At 37.5% G+C, this 22,108-nt stretch overlaps 2 protein-coding genes across 2 annotated transcripts; one reads left to right on the top strand and one right to left on the bottom strand.

Moving 5' to 3' along the window:
• Nucleotides 1–1,249: 1,249 nt before the first annotated feature.
• Nucleotides 1,250–3,103, bottom strand: LOC107555668 (recoverin-like). Its single transcript, XM_016238537.1, has 3 exons — nucleotides 2,503–3,103; nucleotides 2,085–2,196; nucleotides 1,250–1,991 (listed from the first exon to the last, which is right to left on the bottom strand). The coding sequence occupies exons 1-3, from the start codon at nucleotides 2,881–2,883 to the stop codon at nucleotides 1,873–1,875; spliced, it is 612 nt and encodes a 203-aa protein (XP_016094023.1). The 5' UTR covers nucleotides 2,884–3,103; the 3' UTR covers nucleotides 1,250–1,872.
• Nucleotides 3,104–10,053: 6,950 nt separating this feature from the next.
• On the top strand, nucleotides 10,054–19,380 carry LOC107555658 (germ cell-specific gene 1-like protein). The gene is made up of 5 exons (XM_016238523.1): nucleotides 10,054–10,354; nucleotides 13,989–14,036; nucleotides 14,895–15,047; nucleotides 18,584–18,695; nucleotides 19,101–19,380. The coding sequence occupies exons 1-5, from the start codon at nucleotides 10,054–10,056 to the stop codon at nucleotides 19,378–19,380; spliced, it is 894 nt and encodes a 297-aa protein (XP_016094009.1).
• Nucleotides 19,381–22,108: the final 2,728 nt, after the last annotated feature.

The raw sequence follows: 22,108 nt of genomic DNA, 5'->3' as shown, positions 1-22,108 counted from the left end.
GGCGTGTTCATGAGGATTAGGCTAATCATTCCATATAGAAAACAGCACAAGTAAAATTAATCATGTTTATAAAGATAAACATGGGTTTATTATAGCCCACTTACAATTTACATTTCAGAGATCAAAACTGAATAAATTTAAATGAACAAACTTGGCGTTGCATTTGCAACAATGTGAAAACAGGGGGTGCTGCAGCCCCCTCAGCACCCCTACTTCCCGCGTCCCTGTTCCATTTTGAATTTTTGGGTAAGAATAAGAAGCACTTCATCCAGTACTTAGTGTCTTTCATTCCAATTTATTTTTAACATAAAACGCTGAATACTGATATATGAAATAATTTAAAACATGAACAAAATAGTCGAAATGTGAAATTAAAACCGCCAATAGGTGACAGCAAGTGACTGTTAATGAGTGAGTCATTGAGATTCAACCGATTCATTCAAACGACTGATTCATTCAGGAACAAAGCACTTGACTGTGTTAATGAGTGAATCACTGAATAATTTTTATCAACCGATCTGTTCAAAAAGCTGATTCATTCAATAAGAAAACACCGTCCATTGCTCAGAGACGCAAAACAGTGCTGTGATCTTTGTTTGGAACTATTTTCGTTGGCAAAATTGAGCAAAAACAAGCAATATTTTGTCTAAAATGTAAGTCACTTATTGCTTTACTGAACTTGTATAAAATGATTATTATATGTGTTCATGCTGATATTTGCAGAAAAACAGAAGGCTACTCTAACTATATTCAATTATATAAACATAAAAAAGTATACAGAAGCATTTTTGCCGTCTACAATTTAGAATGCCTTGAATTTGGAGTTTTAATAGACTAATAAATCCCGTGCGTGCACTCTCTATGATATACTTGATAATGTCAGATCGCACATCATTACAACACTTACCATGTTATTTCAGACGATACTGTATCGCATGCCCCAGCCTTGACTTGAGTGGAAAATGAATCATCCGCGGTTGTGCGCGCACTTGTTTGCACATGAGCAAAGGTGTTTTTAGGAGTCTAACTTGCAGACGGCAGACCACTGATTCGTTAAACGTGCTTTCCTGCAGTCCGTGTTCTTCTGACTTCTGACTATTTTGTAGTAAGTAACGAATATGCTTTGGGGAAACGTATCGGAGTAAAAGTATACATTTTAATTAGGAAATGTAGTGGAGTAAAAGTAAAAGTTGGCTGAAATATAAAAACTCAAGTAAAGTACAGATACTCCCCAAAAATACTTAAGTACTGTAACAAAGTATTATTACTTTGTTAAAATACACCACTGGCTTATTGGCATTGGTGGATTGATCAGTAATGACGTAGATTTATAAATGTTTAATATGTATTCCTAAATTTTATCATAAAAATTCTCTAAAATTCTCATCACCATTTCTACACATCCTAAGAAACACAGTACAAGAAATTTGTTCTTTAAAAATTCTCCAGTCACCTGCTAAACAGATGGTTTCAGAGTCTGATGAATGCATGTTGCGTGCTTAAACCACCTTAACCCTGAAGGGATCTAAAAGAGGAGAGCCACTGGACCCTGTGGATTTGTCTTACCCGACCTTCAGATCCTAAGAGGATTGAGCAGAGAGTTGGACTGTTAACACAAGCCTAATTCGATTGGACCTCTTATCGATCGGATTCTAAAAGCAATCAAAATAGCAGTGAGGCCCTTCAGGTAGAAGTGGTGATGGTCCAGAACACAAGACTTGTATGTGTTACAAGAAAGTCTACGTTTGTCTGGTTCATGGCTCTGGCGTGTGTATTGATAGAATATCTCCAGCTTGTGGCCTGGAGAAGTAGTCTGGATCGTGTAGGCTTAGTGTCAAATGAATAGAAATCAGTCTCATGGGAATGTGGCTATTAATGCTTCTTCTCCTTAAGTTTTTCCTGAATCTTCTTTGGCTCGTCAAACTGTATCAACCTCAAGATGTCTTTGTTTTCCATGACACCCTGAATGAATTCCCCCTCTCCAATCTTATCTGTGAAGACAATTGTGAAGATGCATGGATTATTAGAACACGGCATGATTTGTGTAGTCTACAGCAATGGCACATTGTGTGATGAGTTATTACCATCTTCCATCTTTCCGAAAAAGTTCCATATTTTGTCTGCTCGCTTTTCTGGCGTGTTCTCATCTTCCGGAAGGTTTTTCTGGTCTTCGCCGGGAATCATGTTGAATATTGACTGTTACCAGTAGAATGCAAAATATTACAACTCTGTCGTTCTTAACCTAACAACTAACGAATGACATATAGAAAACTACTGGCATCGGCCGTGTTGAAGTTATTGACAGTTGTATTATCAGGTGGTGTAATCTATCCTGAGCTTCTTGATCCATTTGGTCATAACTGTTGGACTACATAATACAACCTACTACTAAATGCCATGAGCAATGAAGGCAAACAAACATTTAACGAACTTCAGTCTTGCAAACTTTCCATACTCAATCAACAGAAAATGCAGGATGTGGCAATTATGAGCGATACTCACCCTTACAATCTCCTGCACCTCGTTTTTACTGATGGTTCCGTTGCCGTCTACGTCGTACAGAGCGAACGCCCATTCGAGTTTGCGCAGAGTCTTGCCTGATGAGGTAAGGTGAAGCGCCACAATGTACTCCTTAAAGTCCAAGGTGCCGTCGGCATTAGTGTCAAAGCTGCGGAAGACGTGCCGAGCGTAAGCGGTAGGGTCAGCATCTGGAAAGAAACTGGCGTAGATGCCCTCAAACTGTTCCTTGGTGATGCGTCCAGTGGGACACTCTTTGAGGAAGGTGGCGTACCATGCGCAGAGCTCTTCCTCGGTGTATTTGGTGTTCAGCTTCAGGTCATCCAGAATCTCTTTGGATAAAGCGCCGCTCTTGGTGTTCCCCATATTCCCAAGCTGTGCAAGCGGGTCAAAGGGGCAGATTTGCTGAGTTTCCTTCTGCTTTCACCCACCCTCTTCTCTTCTATCACGCTATCTCTGCTTTCACCGTTTCTTTCTCCGACCAGGACAATGGGACGGCGTTGTGTTGAGTGCTTTCGCTGGCCCCTCTTTGGACTTGTCTCCCCCTGACAACACCTCTAAGTGCTGAATGGGATTATGTATATCTCTATTTAAATCCAGACAGGCTTTCTGAAAGATTAGTTAGTTACGTCACACTACTTCTGATGAGTGCTGCATTATGTTGATTTGCTCCTTCACAACAGGGTCTTACAATACGAGGATAGCAAACAAAACTCTGCCCTTTGTTACTGAATGACCTGTGTCATCAAGTGAGATGAGCAACGCGATTGGCGTCGCTCAAAGTGTGGGACAGGTGCGTTTTACATTGGGGGTTCATATTCCAGTAAGACCTAAGACCCACCAGCTTACACGACCATCTGCTGTTACTTTCAATGGACTAGGTAATTAACAGGATGTGTAAAATCCCAGAGGTGCATTTATGAAACAACACCCTACAAATTGTTATTTTATCTTCAGAAATATGAACAGTGTGGTGGTTCATGTTATAGTATGGTGCGAGTCTCTTCAAGAAACACTATTTTGGGGCTTTGACATCTGGCGTCACGCATCATCATTTCTAGGTCCAAACGCAAATCAGATGCCAAATGCAAAAAACAAACGGTGCTAATGTACACTCACAGTGTGCTGCAATACTACCGAACAATAACTGAAATCTCAGTTGGCCAGATTTATCTTTTAAGAATTGTTAAAATATTGGTGTCCAGGACATCATGAGCCTTGAGACTTTAAGCTTAGCTTAAATATGTGCTATAAATAAATAGTGGTCATAAACGACTATTTGGTATTCTCAATTGAAACGAGTAGAGACTTGGTCCCAGAAATGGTATTCCTTATGTCATGACTTAACAAGTGGATAGAGACTCAAAATCAAGTCATGGGGCCTGACATGGGAGATGTTTTTTTTTTGGGGGGGGGGGGGGGGGGGGGTATGCCCCATGTGTTTCAACTATGGTTGACTATGGTTTGGTTTCATTTGGCACCCATCCATGAAATGACCTCTCTTGTCGGTCATGACCTATCAGTGGTCATGACCTATACCCTTACTTACTTGAGTTGCTTTTTGATCATAATAGTAAATCGATTCCATGCACTCTTGAAAAATAAAAACTTCTTGATAAGCCTCTATGGTTCCATGAAGAACCTTTAATAACATCCATGGAAACTTTCCATTACAAAAAAAGGTTCTTTAGTGGGAAAATATTCTTTACACTAAGAAAAAGTTTTGGGGAGCCAAAACTGGTTCTTCTATAACAGGGGTGTCCAATCCTACTCCTGAAGGGGCCAATGCCATGTAGAGTTGTTAGTTAATCAAGGTCTTATTAGAAACATCCAGGCAGGTGTGTTGTGGAAATTTGAAGCTGCAGGACAGTGGCCCTCCAGGACCGTGTTTGGACACCCCTGTTCTGTCAACCCCTTTTATTTTTTAAGAATGTAAATCCTTGGCTGGTTATGCCGAGACAGTATGGCAAAACTAACAGGAATTAAGTTGATATTACAGCACATCTGCAGCTAGCAGGGAAGCTGTCTACACTGGAAGCAGCTGTTGCGGTGCAATGCAGTTGCATTTAGTTTATTTTAGGATTCATCCTGAGTTTATGAGGCCTTCTGTTCCATTCAGTTGTGTCAGGCTTTAAACGCAAGAGTGTGAATGCTCGGTTATTCTGTGCTTCCTGCCCTGAGTGGGGTTCAGTGAGGAGAGTTTCCTTTAGTAGTATCAGGGGAATGACTTTTCTATATTTATGATAGACAGGCATATTGGATTTTGCAACCCTGTCCTAAAGTGTCATGTCAATTAGTGTTGCTTTTTTTTTATTTGATGGGGTTTATTGTGGTTTGTGTGTTAGGGTTCTTGTGCTTTGGTTTGTTTGGTGAACAGACTGAGCTACTGACAGCTCTGAACTCATTAGCACACATCGTCTATTTGTGTTGCCTCAAGCCATTGGAGGTCAGTACTGCTCTGTTAACCAGCTTATGACTGACGACAGATCTGCCAGCCAAAAAAGGGAAACTGATCTTAGTGATAGTGTTTGCTGTGCTTTGGTTCTTAGCTTTTTATTCAGGACCATTAGCATTAGCCTTAATGGTTTTTTTTTTATAATTAAAAATTTTTTCTGACCGTTTTTCACTCTTTTTTTCTGCATTTTGCAACAGTACTGCACTACATGGAATTGCCGAAACAATGTATTCCTAACACCGGATTCCTAACCATTGCGCATTCCTGTTGCCATCATTCAAATAAGCAAGTTGAGTGCAAAATCATAACATATGTTGAGTCAGTATTGCACCAACAATAAAAAGCAATGCTGAAAGTGCAAAATGGCAGCAACCCTGAATCCCATAAACTAATGTAATGTATGTATGAAATACAGTATATTGTCATATGAAGTACAAACATATATTAAACCTATTGGAAATTGGTATTTATTAACATATATATTTTTTGGACATATATGTTATGTAGGCCTACATGTATACCTAGCCTAAAACCCATCAATACATGCTGATATTATACAAGTAAATACAAAAGATAGACATGTATTTAAATAATTACAAATTATGAAAAAGAGATTACACATACAGATGTTTGTGTATATGTTGACATAATACCATATAAAAATCATCATATAGATTTTATTAATGTGGGGATGTTATGCATTTTATAAACTTATTTTGTTATCTACTCAGATAATGAACATATGTGAACATTGTATATTGCCTTAACATATGGCAATATCATTCTTTATATATAGACAGTAGATAAAACAGGCAATGACCTTCTGATTGTGTTTGTCCTGGTGCCAGTAGTGGTGAGCTCGCTTGCATGCAGAGGGATTATTTCATCATATCATGTCAGGCAAATCTAATACCCACCTCCTTAACACATCTTACCTGGTTAAACTGCCGTGGCGTCAGTGGGTTAGGAAACTGGGCTTATGTCTGACGCCAAGCACATCCCCATGACTGATGCACTGCCTGGACCGGGACTGGTCAAATCTAGGCCACACAGTCTCATCTAATAAACATATTATTTATCACCAGTCAAGTAGCCATCCAAAGCCTGCAAAAGAGTTTGAAGATAGGTGTCCTTTGAGTTTTTGATTATTAAGAGATAACCGTTTTTCTTTTTCATATGAGCTCTGCGGCTTGGCTTGAGAGAGGTCAGATCTGATTTATGTAATCAGTTGTATTCAGCCATTTAACAGGATTATCTAATGCTGACATTGTAATTTCAAAATTACTACAGAAACATTTTACATGTTTTAGAGGCAGTGCCTATTTAATTTGTTATTTGTTTGTTTTACAAACAAATGGATAAAAACATGTAATGTTTCTTCACCATGTTGCCAACACTTACATTGTCTTTTACAGTGTAGAAGAAACAACACAAAAGCAATTAAGTTTAGCATGGAAGGATATGCAGGTAAGGATTACATAAAGCAGTCTTATGCTTTAGCTTCCCTTTTCCAGGAAGTTACAGCAAAACCGCAATCAAGTGGGCAGCGTGGTCCTGAATGCAATCTCTGCTCATGCACTTCGACATTCAACCTCATGCACAGATATTGAAGGATTAGTTCTGAAATGAATGCATGAAGTGCAACGTACAGTAAGAATTAAACTGGCTCATCACAAAAATAGTTTGGACATTTAAAAATGAAACCAAATCTGCTGTGGTGTTTGACTCAGCAACAGTTTGCTTTAATTCTACTTTATACATGTCTTATTACTTTGATAATTATATTTGGTTGTTTTGCACATTTTGTCCTTTAATGAGCATGTCATTTTAAAGTCAAAATTAAAATCCTTGCAAAAATTCAATGCAATACACCTTATGCATCTAATACATGTAATAAGGCGAGGGCAAAGTTTCAGCCAGTACCATATTTAGTATGGCAATGAATGTAGTGAGTTGTTTGTATATAAAGTCTAAGTATGTCCTATAAGGTAGTCCTCATCAAATGTCAGATAATCCTCATTGCATCTGAAACTCCTTTTAAAAGATGTTTGTGGATCTGTCGCCTGTGTGTTTTTTTTATATATATTTGTGTATTTTAATGTGTATATTACATGCATTAAATGTTTTATATTACATTTAATTTGTATATTTTAATGTGATTTAATGTGTATATTACATTTAATTTGTATATTTCAATGTGATTTATTATTATTATTATTATTATTATTATTATTATTATTATGGATTTCCGGAAAAAGAAAAAAAGAAAAGCAAATCTGCCTAGGTAGAAGTAATAAAATATTACATTCTGTAAAATGAATATCTCTGTGACAAATCATGAAATATCCAGAAACAGATAAACTTCTGGATTCCATATTACATAAACATCCACCACTGTTCTTTGATATTATGAGCCTTAATCCAGTCCTGACATGTCCTGTTCAACAGCACCTCGGAGAAAAAAAAAAGTAATTTCCTTTTTTCCCCTCTATATTTCCAACCTTTATCCTCTAGTAGGATGCATCCTTGTCACCTGTTCATATGAAATGGCATTGGGGGAAAAATCCTAAATTTAATTGTTATAGCCTACTGTATTGTATTGTTTAAAAAATGAAATTTCTGCTATCATTTACTCACTTACATGACTTCTTTGGAACATAAAAGCAAACATTCAGCAGAATGTTCATGCTGCTTTTGTTCAGGAGTGAATGAATGTTAAGTGCTGTCAAGCCCTGAAATGACAAAAAGCACCACTACCAAAGAACAATGCAGCCTTGCAACATTGCAACTATATTCCAAGTTTTAAGAAATCGTACGATAGCTTTTTGTGAGGAACAGATTAAAATGTAAGTTCTGTCATGACAACTCTTGGAGGGATTGGCATGGTAATGTACATGACAATGTTAATGTATTTGGTCTTGGCGGAATAGATCTGCTACGCTGCTGCTGCTGCTGCAGAGCAAGTACCGAGACTTGCTACTGCCAATACATCCACAACATGCTGCTGTGAGCATGTAAGATATATTGCTGCTGCAAATATAACATACATGAAATACCCCCCATATAGCGTACATAAATCACCTCGTAGCAGATCTATAGAGGGGGAGCTGGGGAAGGTGTAGGGTTTCTGAAGCAAGCTGCAACTGCTACGGCAAGCACTAGTCATATATTTGAATGTTGAGCAGCGAGCTCATTGGCTACCAATACAGGAGAGAACCAATCAGCTGTGCCATGTGATAATGATGTCATTAGGTCAGATTGAGATAGACCTATCGAACTCTGCCATCTTCATGCCAGAAATGTATAAATAAATAAAAATACTCTGCTGTACCTATAATATCTCAATCACTGTAACATATAGATTTGTTAATCTACTACGGGTTATGTAGTGCAAGCAAAAAATGGGTGAGCAAGGCTCAAAGCCGTATTAAATGTGAATTCTTACACTTTTGGCAAAATGACATCTTAACTTGAAATGATAACCAAACGTATTCTGCTTAGATGATATTTACTTAGATTTTTATTCACAGCTCATATTTCATCTTAAGCTGTTTACAGACATTGTTGTCTCCTTGATAAACAAGTACATTAATTTTCAAAAGAATTTATATAAATAATGCCACAAATGTGGGATAGCTGAATACATTGATATTTAACATTGAGTTGGTTTATTTCCAATTATCACACTTTTACTATTTTATAATTCACATTTTTTGATGGATTTTCATAGTTTGTTTAGTTTAAGATTAAAAATCTGGCTCTAAAAGAGTAGAAGTGTAAAACAAAATCTTTACATAAAAGTAATTTCAGTAACACTTTATTTTAAGGACCAATTCTCACTATTAACTATAGTTACTTGTTAGCATGCGTATTACTTCAATATTGGCTGTTTATTACTACTTATAAAGTACATATTAATGCCTTATTCTGTATGACCATATTTTAGATACATGTCTCTTCATCCTTCCCAATACCTAAACTAATTACTACCTTACTAACTATTAATAAGTAGCAAATTGGGAGTTTATTGACTCTTAGTTAATAACTCTTATTTAATAGTAAATATGTGTTTCCTAATCTAAAGTCTTACTGGAATTTCATTGTATGATATTTTGCATGGACATTTTGCTAAATATCTCATTTTGTGTTCCAAAGAAGACATGAAGGTGAGTAAATAACAACAAATATCTAAGCATTTAATAAAAATGCAATGCTGATCTCTTTATTCTCCTCTGGATAGTTTGTAAATTCTTGAATAATAAATGTTAAATTAAAATGTATTACATAAGCCATTGAGGGCTTGGTCTAGAGTCCATTTATGCTGACATCTGTCAGCCCCTAAACATATTTCCCAGAGCTGTTTCCCTATATATGTATGAAATATTCTGCATCGATTATCCAGCTGTCAAATAGGACAGGATTTGCTTTGTGTGCAAACACACACACATATATATAAGCTCTGTGTGTGTGTGTGTGTGTGTGTGTGTGTGTGTGTGTGCAATGCAACAGTTCTTGCATGCACAAACAGATGTAAGAGCTTCTTCACAGCATCAAAGACGGTACAGGTTTATCTTTACCTTTTTTACTGTAAATCATTGTTCAAAAATCTGTTGCCGATCATTGAAAGGCGGTCTTGAAAAATGGGGGAAGTTTCCACTGAGATGCTGGCAAACAGCCCTGCATCAGATTGAAGAATAATCTGATTGATAATCTGTTTTATTGCTATGCTCACAAAAATAAGCTACTGGTTTAGATGGACGAACAAAATCAAGGTCTCACATGTAATTTGCCCTTTGAATTGATAACAGTGAAAAGGACGGGGGGAGGTGAATCATGGGTTGGGAGGGGGACCGTAGGGTTAGTTAGAGTGAAACATAAGAGCCTGATAGCATTAGAGTATGAAGTAGAGCAGCTGTCATTTGTGAAAGCTCTGCGCTCATCCAGTTAGTCTATCAAGGAGAAGAAAGTACAGATCAGTGAAACACATTAATCCTGAAGATACCAATTGCAAAACGTTTGAATGTCTGAAGCAAGGACCTCGAAGCCAGGATTGCTTGTCTCCTCGTGCCTCCTGGAGCACTATGGGTATACAACGTGCTCAGAGAGCATCCCTGGCTCTCACGCTCAACTACGTGGCATTCGCCTTGGCGGTCTCGGCCGTCACCACTAACTACTGGTGTGAGGGGACCAGGAAGGTAGTGAAGCCTTTCTGCATGGGGCCGGTCAAAGTCAAGCAGACGTACTGCATCCGCTTTAACAGCTCCAACATCAATGACACGCGGCTGGTACAGTACATCTACGAGACCGGAGAGGAGAAGTTCCTCATGAGGAAGTTCCACGCAGGAATCTGGTTCTCCTGCGAACAAACCGTGGACTTAATAGGTAAGACGGCATCACTGGCTCTTTCTCATGGTTGGACTGCCTGCACAAGGGGTTGTAATTTAGGAGAATATAGTAGGAGAAGGTTCCACTTGTGATTGGTAAAAGTGAAACCATGTTTGGACAGTGTTTCTTTTGTCAAAAGGCAACAGACAGTATCCCATCAAAGACTTGACTTCCGAATGCCAAATACTCAGTCAGTACTAGAACATTTAGAATAGTTTATTTTCCAACTCTGGGACTAGACTCAGGAGAAATTAATGTGTGTTTGTTAACATCAGTTAATGAAATAGTTAAAGAGATATTTTACCCAATATAAAAATTTTATCATCATTTACTCACCGTCAGTTTGTTCTAAACCTGTGTGAGTTTCTTTCTTCTGTTGAACACAAAAGAAGATATTTTGAAGAATGCGGGTAACCAAACAGTAAGAAAAAATGCTATGGAAGTCAAAGGGGACCAGAAACTGTTTGGTTGCCCACATTTTTCAGAATATCTTATTTTCTGTTCAAAAGAAGTAAGAAATTAATTCTTTTTTTTTTCATTTTTGAGTGAACGATTATTTTAACTAACAGTGAACAAGATGTGTATATGCAGCATTATTTAAACTTTGTTGATGTTAACTCGTGCAGTACATATACTAATGCATTTCTTAAAGGGGACATCTAATGAATTTTTCACTTTTTTAGCTTTTTAGTTAGGTTTCTGGTGTGTCTGCCAGCTGAAAAGAAAACGCGCAGCCAGTTTGTCATGGGCTGTCTGAGTCTGAAACTGTGTCATCCAGTGAGCTGTTTCAATTTGCAGCTGGTTTCTATGTTGATAGCTAGCCATTTGAATAAGACCACCTCTCAGACATATACAAAGTCCTAGGCAGCAGCTGACCCTTTGCAAAGACCCGTCCCCCTGCTATGTCCATGCTAAGCCATGCTGTTTAAATACCATTTTGTGGCTCTTTAATGTGTTGTGACAGATCGCTGTAGCGCCTCAGTTTAACCAAACATCACTTCATTTTTACTATAGCACGAAATCTACATGAATGAACATCAGAAGGTAACTTGTTTCAACTGCGGAAAGATGTCAGTACACACCATTTTTCAAGTTCAAGTCCACCGATATTAATCTGCTCTCCTGTCTGGTTTGTTTGTCGGACAAATTGGCAGATTAGACATTATGATTGATCAGATCGCCTGTCAATCAAGCTCCTGGCAAAGGGTCAATTCACATGTCTTGTGTTGACACGCCCCACTGAAGAGAAGCGTTAGTTAATATAAACTATCAATGAATAACACTCCTTTTTGGTTGATTTATGTTAATACACCTGTATTTTGGTAACACATCATGATAAATTCTTACATTACAATGAATAATGGCACTATTACACTCAATGCTGGGTTAAATACAACCCAGTGCTGGGTAAAATAGGGACAAACCCAGCAATCGGGCTGTTTTGACCCAGCGGTTGGGTTAAATGTTTAACCCAACCTTCTGAGTAGTAACCCAATCACTGGGTCAAAACAACCCAATTGCTGGGTTTGTCCCTATTTTACCCAGCACTGGGTTGTATTTAACCCAACATTTTTTAGAGTGTATTAATCTTGCTCTATGCTCTTGCCACATTTTGCTATAAGTTTGATTGCATCATATAATAATTGCTGTTAATAGTGTTCATCGTCTGTTTGATTACGTCTTTAATTGATTTTTCCGTACATTTCTGCCATATGTACATTGACTGACAGTCACCACTGATAAACTACCACTAAATGTTGAAGAAACTCAATTTGCTGTAAAGTTGCTTTGCAATGATTTGTATCGTGAAAAGCGCTGTACAAATAAACTTGAATTGAACTTGAATTGAATATGTTGATTTCTGCACATACTAAAACCTAAATTTAACTTAACATCTGTAAATTGAACTTAACATATGTAATCTTCAGGTTCCCTGAAAAGGGAACGAGACGCTGTGTCAGACTGTAGCTGACACTATGAGAACACTTCCAGGCCCATATGAAAAGACTCAAATTTATTCTCCTCAGATTTTGATGAAGGAATAAAGCAATAACAAAATACGCAGTGTCAGGGAACTTATTCGGTGAACTAAAGTTACATATGTAAACAAGATGTTTCCTTTCATAGGTTCACTCTATGGGAACCTGCTGCTCTAAGACTTAGAGATGAAGTTAAACTATGCGGCTCATAGATGAGAGAAATCCCATTTCTGATACACTTCTACAATGTTAAAACCATAAACAGAACCAACTTGAGAGTCAGAAACATCTCAGGGCTGACTCCACCAGTTCAAATCGAGACCTAGTGAGCCCTTCTAAAACCACAGTTCCCAGGATGGAACACAAACATGCCAGAAGAGTATCAACCATCTTGTCCCCCGCATAAACTGGGAGACAAAACACTCCTTGAAGAACTCCAGCAATGAACCAGCAAGTTGCCATTCCCACACCAAGAGTCAAATAGCTTCCATTTGAGAGCACAATACCTCCTAGTGGAGGGAACCCTTGTATCAAAAATGGTCACCGTCAGCCCAGGTGAAAGACCAATGCCAACATCTCCATCTCCATCTTTATGTGCAATGAGATATGTCCACCGATCCAAACTTTGATGGTTTGGAAGCATTAGTAGACCACATTCCTGCCTACTAGTGAGGGATTTGACTTGCGGTGACAGACTCTGCCTAGAGAAACACCTCGAATCACAAACTTGCGTTGTGTCCATATGATGAGGGTCTGATAGCATTTGCATGTGACCCTCACGCACTGAAAAAGCCAGCAGGGATAAACTCCCTGAGTTTCTTCTCCAAAACAGGCCCAGAAGAATCACTGGTGAAGCAGCTGACCCAAAAATCTGCAAATCAGACTTACGTTGACATCCTGTCCTGTTCTGAAAATATTCAGAGAGGCAGGTACGAAACGACTGAACACAAGCAGGAGTCTGCCATGTCTGCATCAAGTTTAAGGCTAATACTGTCCCTAAAAACATGGTCTGCTGGTTCTGCAATAGAACACTCCTCCAGGGATCCATCCTCAACCCCAGACTTCAAAATTATGATAAAAAACAGAGTCTTGACACCAAGTCCCCAGAATATGCTACAGTTAGCCAATGGAAAAGGAAGGTCTGCACACAAATGCCATATACATGGAGCTAATGGATCCATGCACCTTGGAATTGGGCAAGGTGCTAAGACTAGGCTGAAAGGAAGCAGGAAGTATTGGTAAGCTTTAAAGCAAACTTGAGAAACGTCTGTAATTGATCTGAATATGAAAGTAAACACCCTTCAGATCTATAGTGACAAACCAATTTCACGGCCAAATTTGCATTATGATATGCTCCTCCATCAGCATCCTCAAACTGCAATTCTCTCTGTATATGGGGTTCAGACAACCGTCACACCTGGGTGTTCCCATAGCATCGGCTACTAACGCAGCATTGAGTGAACCTATGAAAGGGAGCGTTAGTTTACATATAATGAACAAGCATGAATTAACATTGAACATTAGCGTTTATGATTTATAAATTAACAAAATAATGTAAATATTGTTGTTCATTTTTATTGAATGTGAATCCCTTTGTTTATGCTCATTTTGAGTCAGTAGCAAGTGTTTACAAACCCTTTTTCTCTTCATAGGGTTTAACTGTAGGAGCTTTTTAGAGATTGCACCAGATCATGAAAGAGGTGGGTAAGTAACAAGTGTTACATGTTATTCATATGAACAACAAACATACATTATCCCGTATTACTGATTGCTGATCAAATCTTAAATTCTCTGTATTGTCACCCTAAAATGAATTTACACAGTTCCATTACAGCTACTGGCTTTATTAAATTCACACAATAAAACCACCCAAACACTTCCTACACAAGCAGTAGCGTGTTTAGGCACCACGCAATTGTGTGGGGCCCCACGTGCCAGGAGGCCCCCAAAAAGAAAGCTATTTCAACTGAGGTGAGGGCCCCAATTGTCCAATTGCATAGGGCCCCCAAATCCTCTAAACACACCACTGTACACAAGGTCATTTTTCAAGAGTGCGTGTGAACATGGATACTTGTGAGGGCGTTAAGAGTTAAGCAACTGAAGTAGCCTAAAGGTGCATTAAATTATCTTTGTAACATTATCTTTGTATGAAAGTGTCCTAGAAAATAAGTTAAGCAAGAAAAAACACATCATTTTATTGCCATTATAAATATCTATTGTCTAAAACGTCAATAATAGAGGAGGTAAACATGAATGTATGCTAATCGTATATTGAGGAAACTATTATAACGGTAGCTTGTTTAATATTTACATCTGATAAACTTTTAAAAAAATTATAACAGATATTGTATTAGCTCTGCTTTGTATTCCTGCTGGCATTTTATGCTTTGTAGTAGTCACCTTGTTATGAAAGCATATGTTTATGTTAATATATACAGATGGAATGTAAATAAAGTTGAAATGATGTATAAAGGTCAATGCTAATGTAAAAGCAACAGGACATCAGTGTCTCGGATGATAATCAAGATATATCAGCTCTCTCTCTGTCTCTTTCTCAGGAGTGCTCTGGCTGTGTATTGTGGCTGAGTGTCTGTACATTGCTCTGCTGTTCACCAGTGGAGCTCTGATGGTGATAGAGATGTGCCCATGCTTTAACTTGATAAACAGACTCAAGCTCAATGCCTTTGCAGCACTGTGCACCGCTCTCTCAGGTAACTAATTTCTATAAATTAAAAAACCTTTTTGACTTTAGTTTAAAGAGATAGTTCACCCAAAAATGAAAATTGTCATCAATTACTCACCCTCATGTCGTTCCAAACCCATAAGACCTTCGTTCATCTTCAGAAAATTTTTGGTGAAATACAAGTTTTTTTAGTTTTTTGTTTTTTGTTTTTTTGACCCTCCATAGACAGCAATGGAATGCTGCCTTCAAGTCCTCCTGGGACGTTCGTACTTACGAGTTGACAAGTCAGGTGCGTTCAAGTCAGTTTAGTCGGCACAAGATGGCGGAGTACCTTCTTTTAATAAATTACAAGAAAATACAACAGGGTCTGTTAACTCTGCTTATAGAAAATGAAGAGCAAAGAATTCAGATCAGGTGTGTTTTGTGTTTTAAATTTTTTTTTTAGACCAGGATCCCAGTATAACTGATTTTCAGCATCAACAAATGCTAAAATACAGAGATTAAAAAAAGCTGTTAGCTAAATGCAACACGCAACATGGCAAATCAAAAGATTTTTCACCTATGTGTAAAAATGATAGCATTTTTTAACTTGAATTTCATTAACTAGCTGCGTAACAAGAACAATTTAAGTTTATAGGACAACTAAACTATTAATTTAAACAAAAATTTACCGTCAAAGCGATTCCGCTATGTTTCTCATTGACACGCCTAAAGAAAATTTCGAGTTTCCCACTCATAATAATGACTTTGTGGTGGCATTCATGTGCGTTCAACTCCTAAATACGATCTATCCGACATGACTTGAACGCACCATAACTACCACGTTCAAGGCCCGGAAAGGTAGTAAGGACATCATTAAAATGGTCCATGTGACATCAGTGGTTTAACCGTAATGCTATGAAGCTACAAGAATACTTTTTGTGTGCAAAGAAATCAAAAATAACTGAAATAATTTTTTCTCTTCGGTGTGAGGAATGCACATGCATGCGTTGTGGTATTCTCGTGAATGCGAGTCGAAGACTGACACGGAAGAGAAGAAACTGTTGAATGTATATATTTTTACAGTGGTGGCCAAAATTGTTACAACACCTGACAGATTTGAAAATATTGACCTTTTTTGCATCCAAAGCATGATTTCATTTCATAATGTTCATGAAACATGCAGATGGTTGCTCTGAGCACAACAAATATCAGATGAAGTCGTACTGTTTTTATCCACTTTTAACTGTAATATTTGGTATGTCCACCTTTTGCAGCAATTACGTCAGCACATCACTCTGGCATAGTGTCAATATATTCCCTGAGAACTTCAACACTAATGTAATCCCATGCCTTCTGCAACTCAAGCCAAAGGCTTTCCTTTGAATGTACTATAGATCTGTCCAGTTTATTTTCCAAATCGCCCCAAATTAGTTTGATGAGGTTGTGAACTTTGAGGGGGCCAGTCCATCATTTCAATGTTCCAGCAGGTTCCTTCCGTCGGTAGTTCCGGCAATATTTCAGCAAATTAGTTTTATGGGTATTGTAATGGCCAATTCAACAAAAACAAAGGAAACCTCATAAATATGGCAAGTGTTCTGACAATTTTGGCCACCACTGTATTAACTATAACGTTTATTTTGTCAACTTGTACATGCTCTTTATTACTCGACTAAGCATCCTGAGACAGTAGATCCTTAAATCATCCCTAGATTCTTAAATACTACTTGAGGGTGAGTAAATGATGACAGAATTTTCATGTTTAGGGGAACTATTACTTTAATGCACTGATAGATAACACGTCATAGGCTTTGCAGCCTACACTGTACATCCAAAGTGTTGTGAAAGAGCAATTAGCATCCTGTTTTCCATGATGTGACCCTGAAACTAAAACACAACAGCAAGTTTATGGACATTTCCTTTAACCCTATAAAAATTCAAAACAGAAAATTCCTTCATGATAACCCAGTACATTAGGCCCTATATTTATGGAATTTTCTTAGAGTCTGTACACAATTCTGAAAATTATGTTTTCCTATAATTACTGCAGAGTAAGTGCAGTAATTATACTGTGTTTCCTAGAAAAGCAACAAATGTCCATTTATCCTTCTTGCTTTCACATTTTCGGCAGATACAGACAGAGGAACTTTAGTCCCTCTTGAATGCTCATTTGCCAGAAAAGCTAAAAATCCTGCTAGTTCAACTCCTGCCAGTCAGCCCCAGCTGTGAAACAGAGATGAGATTATACAGCACAAATCCAACTCCACATGTTCCCAACACTTTACAGAGAGCAATGATGGGTCAGCGATGCCACAGAGATCAGCGGAGCAGTGTCGCACTAGCACTGAAGGACAAGGTGGAAAAACTGCCTTCCTGAGACTATGTTCTGCAAGATTTATTTCTTTATTGTGCATTTAAATGGATATTTGTTTGTTTGATGTCAGCAGAAAGGAATCCTGCACTTCAGGGCTGCTTACAACAACAAATTAATGCATCAAAAAATCGTTGGCCAACATTGACACTGCATGCTAAACATTTTTTGTCAGTTTGAGTATACAGAAAAATGTAGAGGGGAAAAAAATGTGCAAAATGTTTTAAAAATCACAGTAACACTTTAGTATAGGGACCAATTCTCACTATTAACTAGTTACTTATTAGCATGCATGGCTGTTTATTAGTACTTATAATAAAGCACATATTCTGCATGACCATATTCTACATCCCTAATCCTACCCAACACCTAAACTTATCAACTACCTTACTAGCTATTAATAAGCAGCAAATTAAGTGTTTATTAAGGCAAAAGTCATAGTCAATGGTTTGTTAATAGAGAACTGGAACTTAAATAAACTGTGACCGAAATCACTGTACAATTTTTGTATCGATGTCCTGAATCTTAATTTAAACAAAAATAATCTTAATTTAAGCATAAACGTTCTCTGGAAAGCAAGGTCTTAATATATTACACAATTTTTGTGTGAAGCAAATATTTCAATAGTTTTACTGAAAAACAAAAGGAAAAAAAGGAAACATGATTAAGAGAAAGATGTTTTGCAGTGAATGCATGCAGGGGTGGGTGAGAGGTTGTTCTGGACAGGAAGCTGCCTGTCTGCTCTGGTCTGAATGAGCGATCTGTCCCAACAGCATGGGGATTTGGTGGTTTCTGCTGTAATCGGATTGGTGTGGGGGTTAGTGGTTTTGGTACGTGACATGGCCAGCAGAGACCATCCTCCCTCCCCTATATTTGCACTAATCCTGATGATTGTAGGAATGCTCACCAACACACTAGATGCACAGCAGCACCTGCCATATGATGCATATGTGCATGGCAGCAGTGTTGGGGGTCTTCTGAAATATTCACTTTTGATATTTTGTTTAACGTTTAATGGGTTTCAACCTATAATCAACATAGCTAATCTGTCCCATTAAAAAGGCACTAAGTGTTACTGTCGGCTTTTCAGTTGGTTCTGCAACTGGACAGAATTTATTCTTTATATAGTTATTATACTGAAATGTATACCGACATCTTGAGGATCAAGGCAAACACAAACACAACACATGCTCTGTCATTTTTCTGTGCCCCAGGCCTTTTCGGGATGGTTGCACATATGATGTTCACCACAGCTTTCCAGCTGGCTGTCCAGATGGGTCCAGAAGACTGGAGACCTAAGACATGGGACTACAGCTGGTCCTATCTGTGAGTTTAACATATGACACATTACAAATAATAAGCCACGTTTTTTTTACATATTGTGGGTTCCATATACTATTATTACAATTCATATATATTATGATGTTTGCAGACCAAACTGATTGGTTTTAATACAATTCATCAAACATCACTCTATGAAAAATAGTAACCACTGCACAAATAAATAAATGATTGATTAAATAAATAAATGGTTAAAATGATGAAAAACTTCAAGAAACAGTGACAGCACCAAAAATATGCACTTTCCCTGATAAATGTTGTACATATCTCGATAATGTTTAAAACATTTTAAATTAAAAAGTTTAAATTAAATATTATTTTATTTATTTTAATGCATGGTAATAATGGTGCATATGATCATTTATCATGCTCCTCGACTCTTTCTGTCAGTCTGGCGTGGGGCTCGTTTGGCACCTGCATGGGCTCGGCAGTCACGGCTCTAAACCATTACACCAAAACCATCATTGAGTTTAAGTTCAAGCGGAGGACCATTGAGAAGAATCAGCGCATCAAGCAGAAGATCCTGGAGCTGGACGTGCCAGAAGACTTATGGTACATCACTTCAGTGCAAGAGCAAGCAGACCAACACACTGCCCTGTATGTAAATAGCAGCGAACCATCCTGCTTCAACCCCACAATACTGGACAACTGGGACAGAGAATACTGCTGAAAAAACATGAAGGACACTGCTCCTCTTGAACACGGACACTTTTTGTGCATTTATATCATTTATCGTAGGGCTTATATCAACAGAGTAGGATATGGACTGAACTAGCAGTGCTGCTTCTGTTCTGACAAGACTCACTGTGTTATTGTGAACCTTATTCATATGCTGATAACTGATTTTTAAAGAAAACCCTGTTGAAAAATCCAGCATATGCTGGTTAGGTGTGTTTTGAAACATGGCTGCTGGTTTGAGCTGGTTTAAGCTGATCCTTAGCTGGTCATGAGCTGGTCATGAGCTGGTTTAAGCTGGTCATGTGCTGGTCCTAAACTGGTCCTGAGGAGGAGCTAGTTGATTAGGACCAGCTTAGGACCAGCACATGACCAGCTAAGGACCAGCTTAAACCAGCTCAAACCAAAACATACCTAACCAGCATATGCTGTTTTTTTTTAAGTCTGAAATTTTAGAAGAAAAGAAAAAAACCTGACAAAATCTTTAATTAGTAGGCTACTTCTTTAAAAAAAATGCAGTGAATCAGTATTAAACAGTCACTTTCTCCTGTGACAAAACCATGAAACAGGAAATTGTCACAGACTAAAGACACATTATTGTTCAAACGTTGGTTTGTTTTGAAAATGATTCACCAATGCTGCATTTATTTGATCAAATATACAGTCTAATAAGTATTCATGAAAAGACAAGGTTGTTTAAAATGGAGTAAATCCAAGTAAATAACACTATTGAGGAACGAGGCAATTTTCTGTGGTGATCGACGGCATGTCACATATACTTGTTCTTGAACCCAGAGCATTACCACACATTTTTTATTTTTTTATTTATTCATTTATTTTAAAATTAATTACTGCATATTTATCAATTCGAAAATGAACTTTTCCTGTTAGTGAGTTTTTCAAGGCGTACCACAGTGAGGTAAGGACGCCATCTTCTGGACTAACGTTTCAGTGCCTCTGGCAGAAAAAGACTCCTGTAAAACACTCTCCAGTGCCACATTTATTACAGACTTATGTCAATGCCAGCCGTCTTGTAGATGCAGGATGAGTGAAATCCCTCAATCTCTTGTAAGCGTGGCTTCTGGATTAGTTCTGCCTTTGGTGGAAGGAAATTTGTTACATTTTACTTTATATGTGTGATTCAAGCATACAGGTGCATCTCAATAAATTAGTTAATTTATTTCAGTAATTCAACTCAAATTGTGAAACTCGTGTATTAAATAAATTCAATGCACACAGACTGAAGTAGTTTAAGTCTTTGGTTCTTTTAATTGTGATGATTTTAGACATAATAATTCTCTGCCTTTTCAATGTTACAGTCCATAGTCACAGATCTCCCTTTTTGTTCTGTCAGTATTGGAGGTTTCTGTGAGACCACTTTCACACATCTGACACCTAAAATGTATCAAATTAATTTCATCAACCTTGACATCCCCGAGAGAACAACATGTTTAGAGTGAAATGTGTAACTTACATGACAGAAGAGAGAGAATAACACAATAGAATATTATCAGCATCTCGACTGTGATGAGCAGATTAAGTTTAGAGGAGAGATGAAGAGAATGAGAGAGTGAGATACTCATATAGAGAAGAGAAACTCTGAAAGAGGGAGGATCAGAGTTCAGCCAATCACTTCATCCTAACGGGGAAATGGACACTAATATTCCATTTAATATTCCATAACTAATATAGTTATTTTACATATGGGGATAAATCATAATGTTTTCATCATTCCTACAAAATGAATGTTTGTTTAATGACAAATTCTCTAAGTGACATAGAGAAATTTATTTATAGGCTAATACTAATGTTAGATTTGCACTAAAAATACTCAAGCAAATATTAAAACGGTTTCAAATGATGCAGCTAAAATATTCAAATAAATAGTGTTCATTAAATTATTCAAACTTACACTCATAAAAATAGAATTATTTAGAAGATGTATTTGGCATCTGTGTTTCCAGGAAGAACCTTTAACATCAATTAAATCTTTAGACAAAAAGCTCTTTAGTGGAAAAAGGTTCTTATTGTTTATTTAATTATTTATGTATGTATGTCAGAATGCATGGTTCTTCTATGCCCCCACCCACCACCTTTTTTTGTTTTTGTTTTTGAACACCATTAAACTCCAGAGCACCTGCAGGCCTGTAAGACCATAAATAATGAGAACAGAGAAACCTCACAATTTGCATACAACTATAAATGTCATTATCGAAAAATATCTTTGATCTGATTCTGAAGGGCAGGATGTAGCTGCACATGTAAGGGACGCTCAGGTTCACATTTACTATAATACAGTATAAAGTATAATGTGCACATGTACAGTACTTAACCTGCTACATTTGTAAAAAAAAAAACATCCTGGTTACTGCATGGAACACTTTACCACAATGCAATGCACTTACAGTAACTATAGGCTACAGTTTTGTCTTCCTGGTTTGCCTTAATACTCCATTAGTCAAACTTTACGTTATCTTAAATAGATTTGTTTGAAGGTTATAGTCAAATAGCTGTTAGAGCATGTGTGTGTGACGAATGAACCAAGCTATATTTTTATTTCCAAGATGATAACAACACTAACTGAATTACACATGCAATATGATTTAGATGGTTTAGATGAAAACAGTGTGGCATAGCCTAATACAGTTTAAAACGCTTATCCTGTCAAAATGTTTACTTTTTTCATACACTATTTAAAATAGTGGAAGGCACAGTGCGTATCA

Source organism: Sinocyclocheilus grahami, unplaced genomic scaffold, assembly GCF_001515645.1.
Source record: "Sinocyclocheilus grahami isolate Dianchi unplaced genomic scaffold, SAMN03320097.WGS_v1.1 scaffold542.1, whole genome shotgun sequence".
Lineage (NCBI taxonomy): Eukaryota > Metazoa > Chordata > Actinopteri > Cypriniformes > Cyprinidae > Sinocyclocheilus > Sinocyclocheilus grahami.
This window is presented reverse-complemented; position numbering and strand designations above follow the sequence as displayed.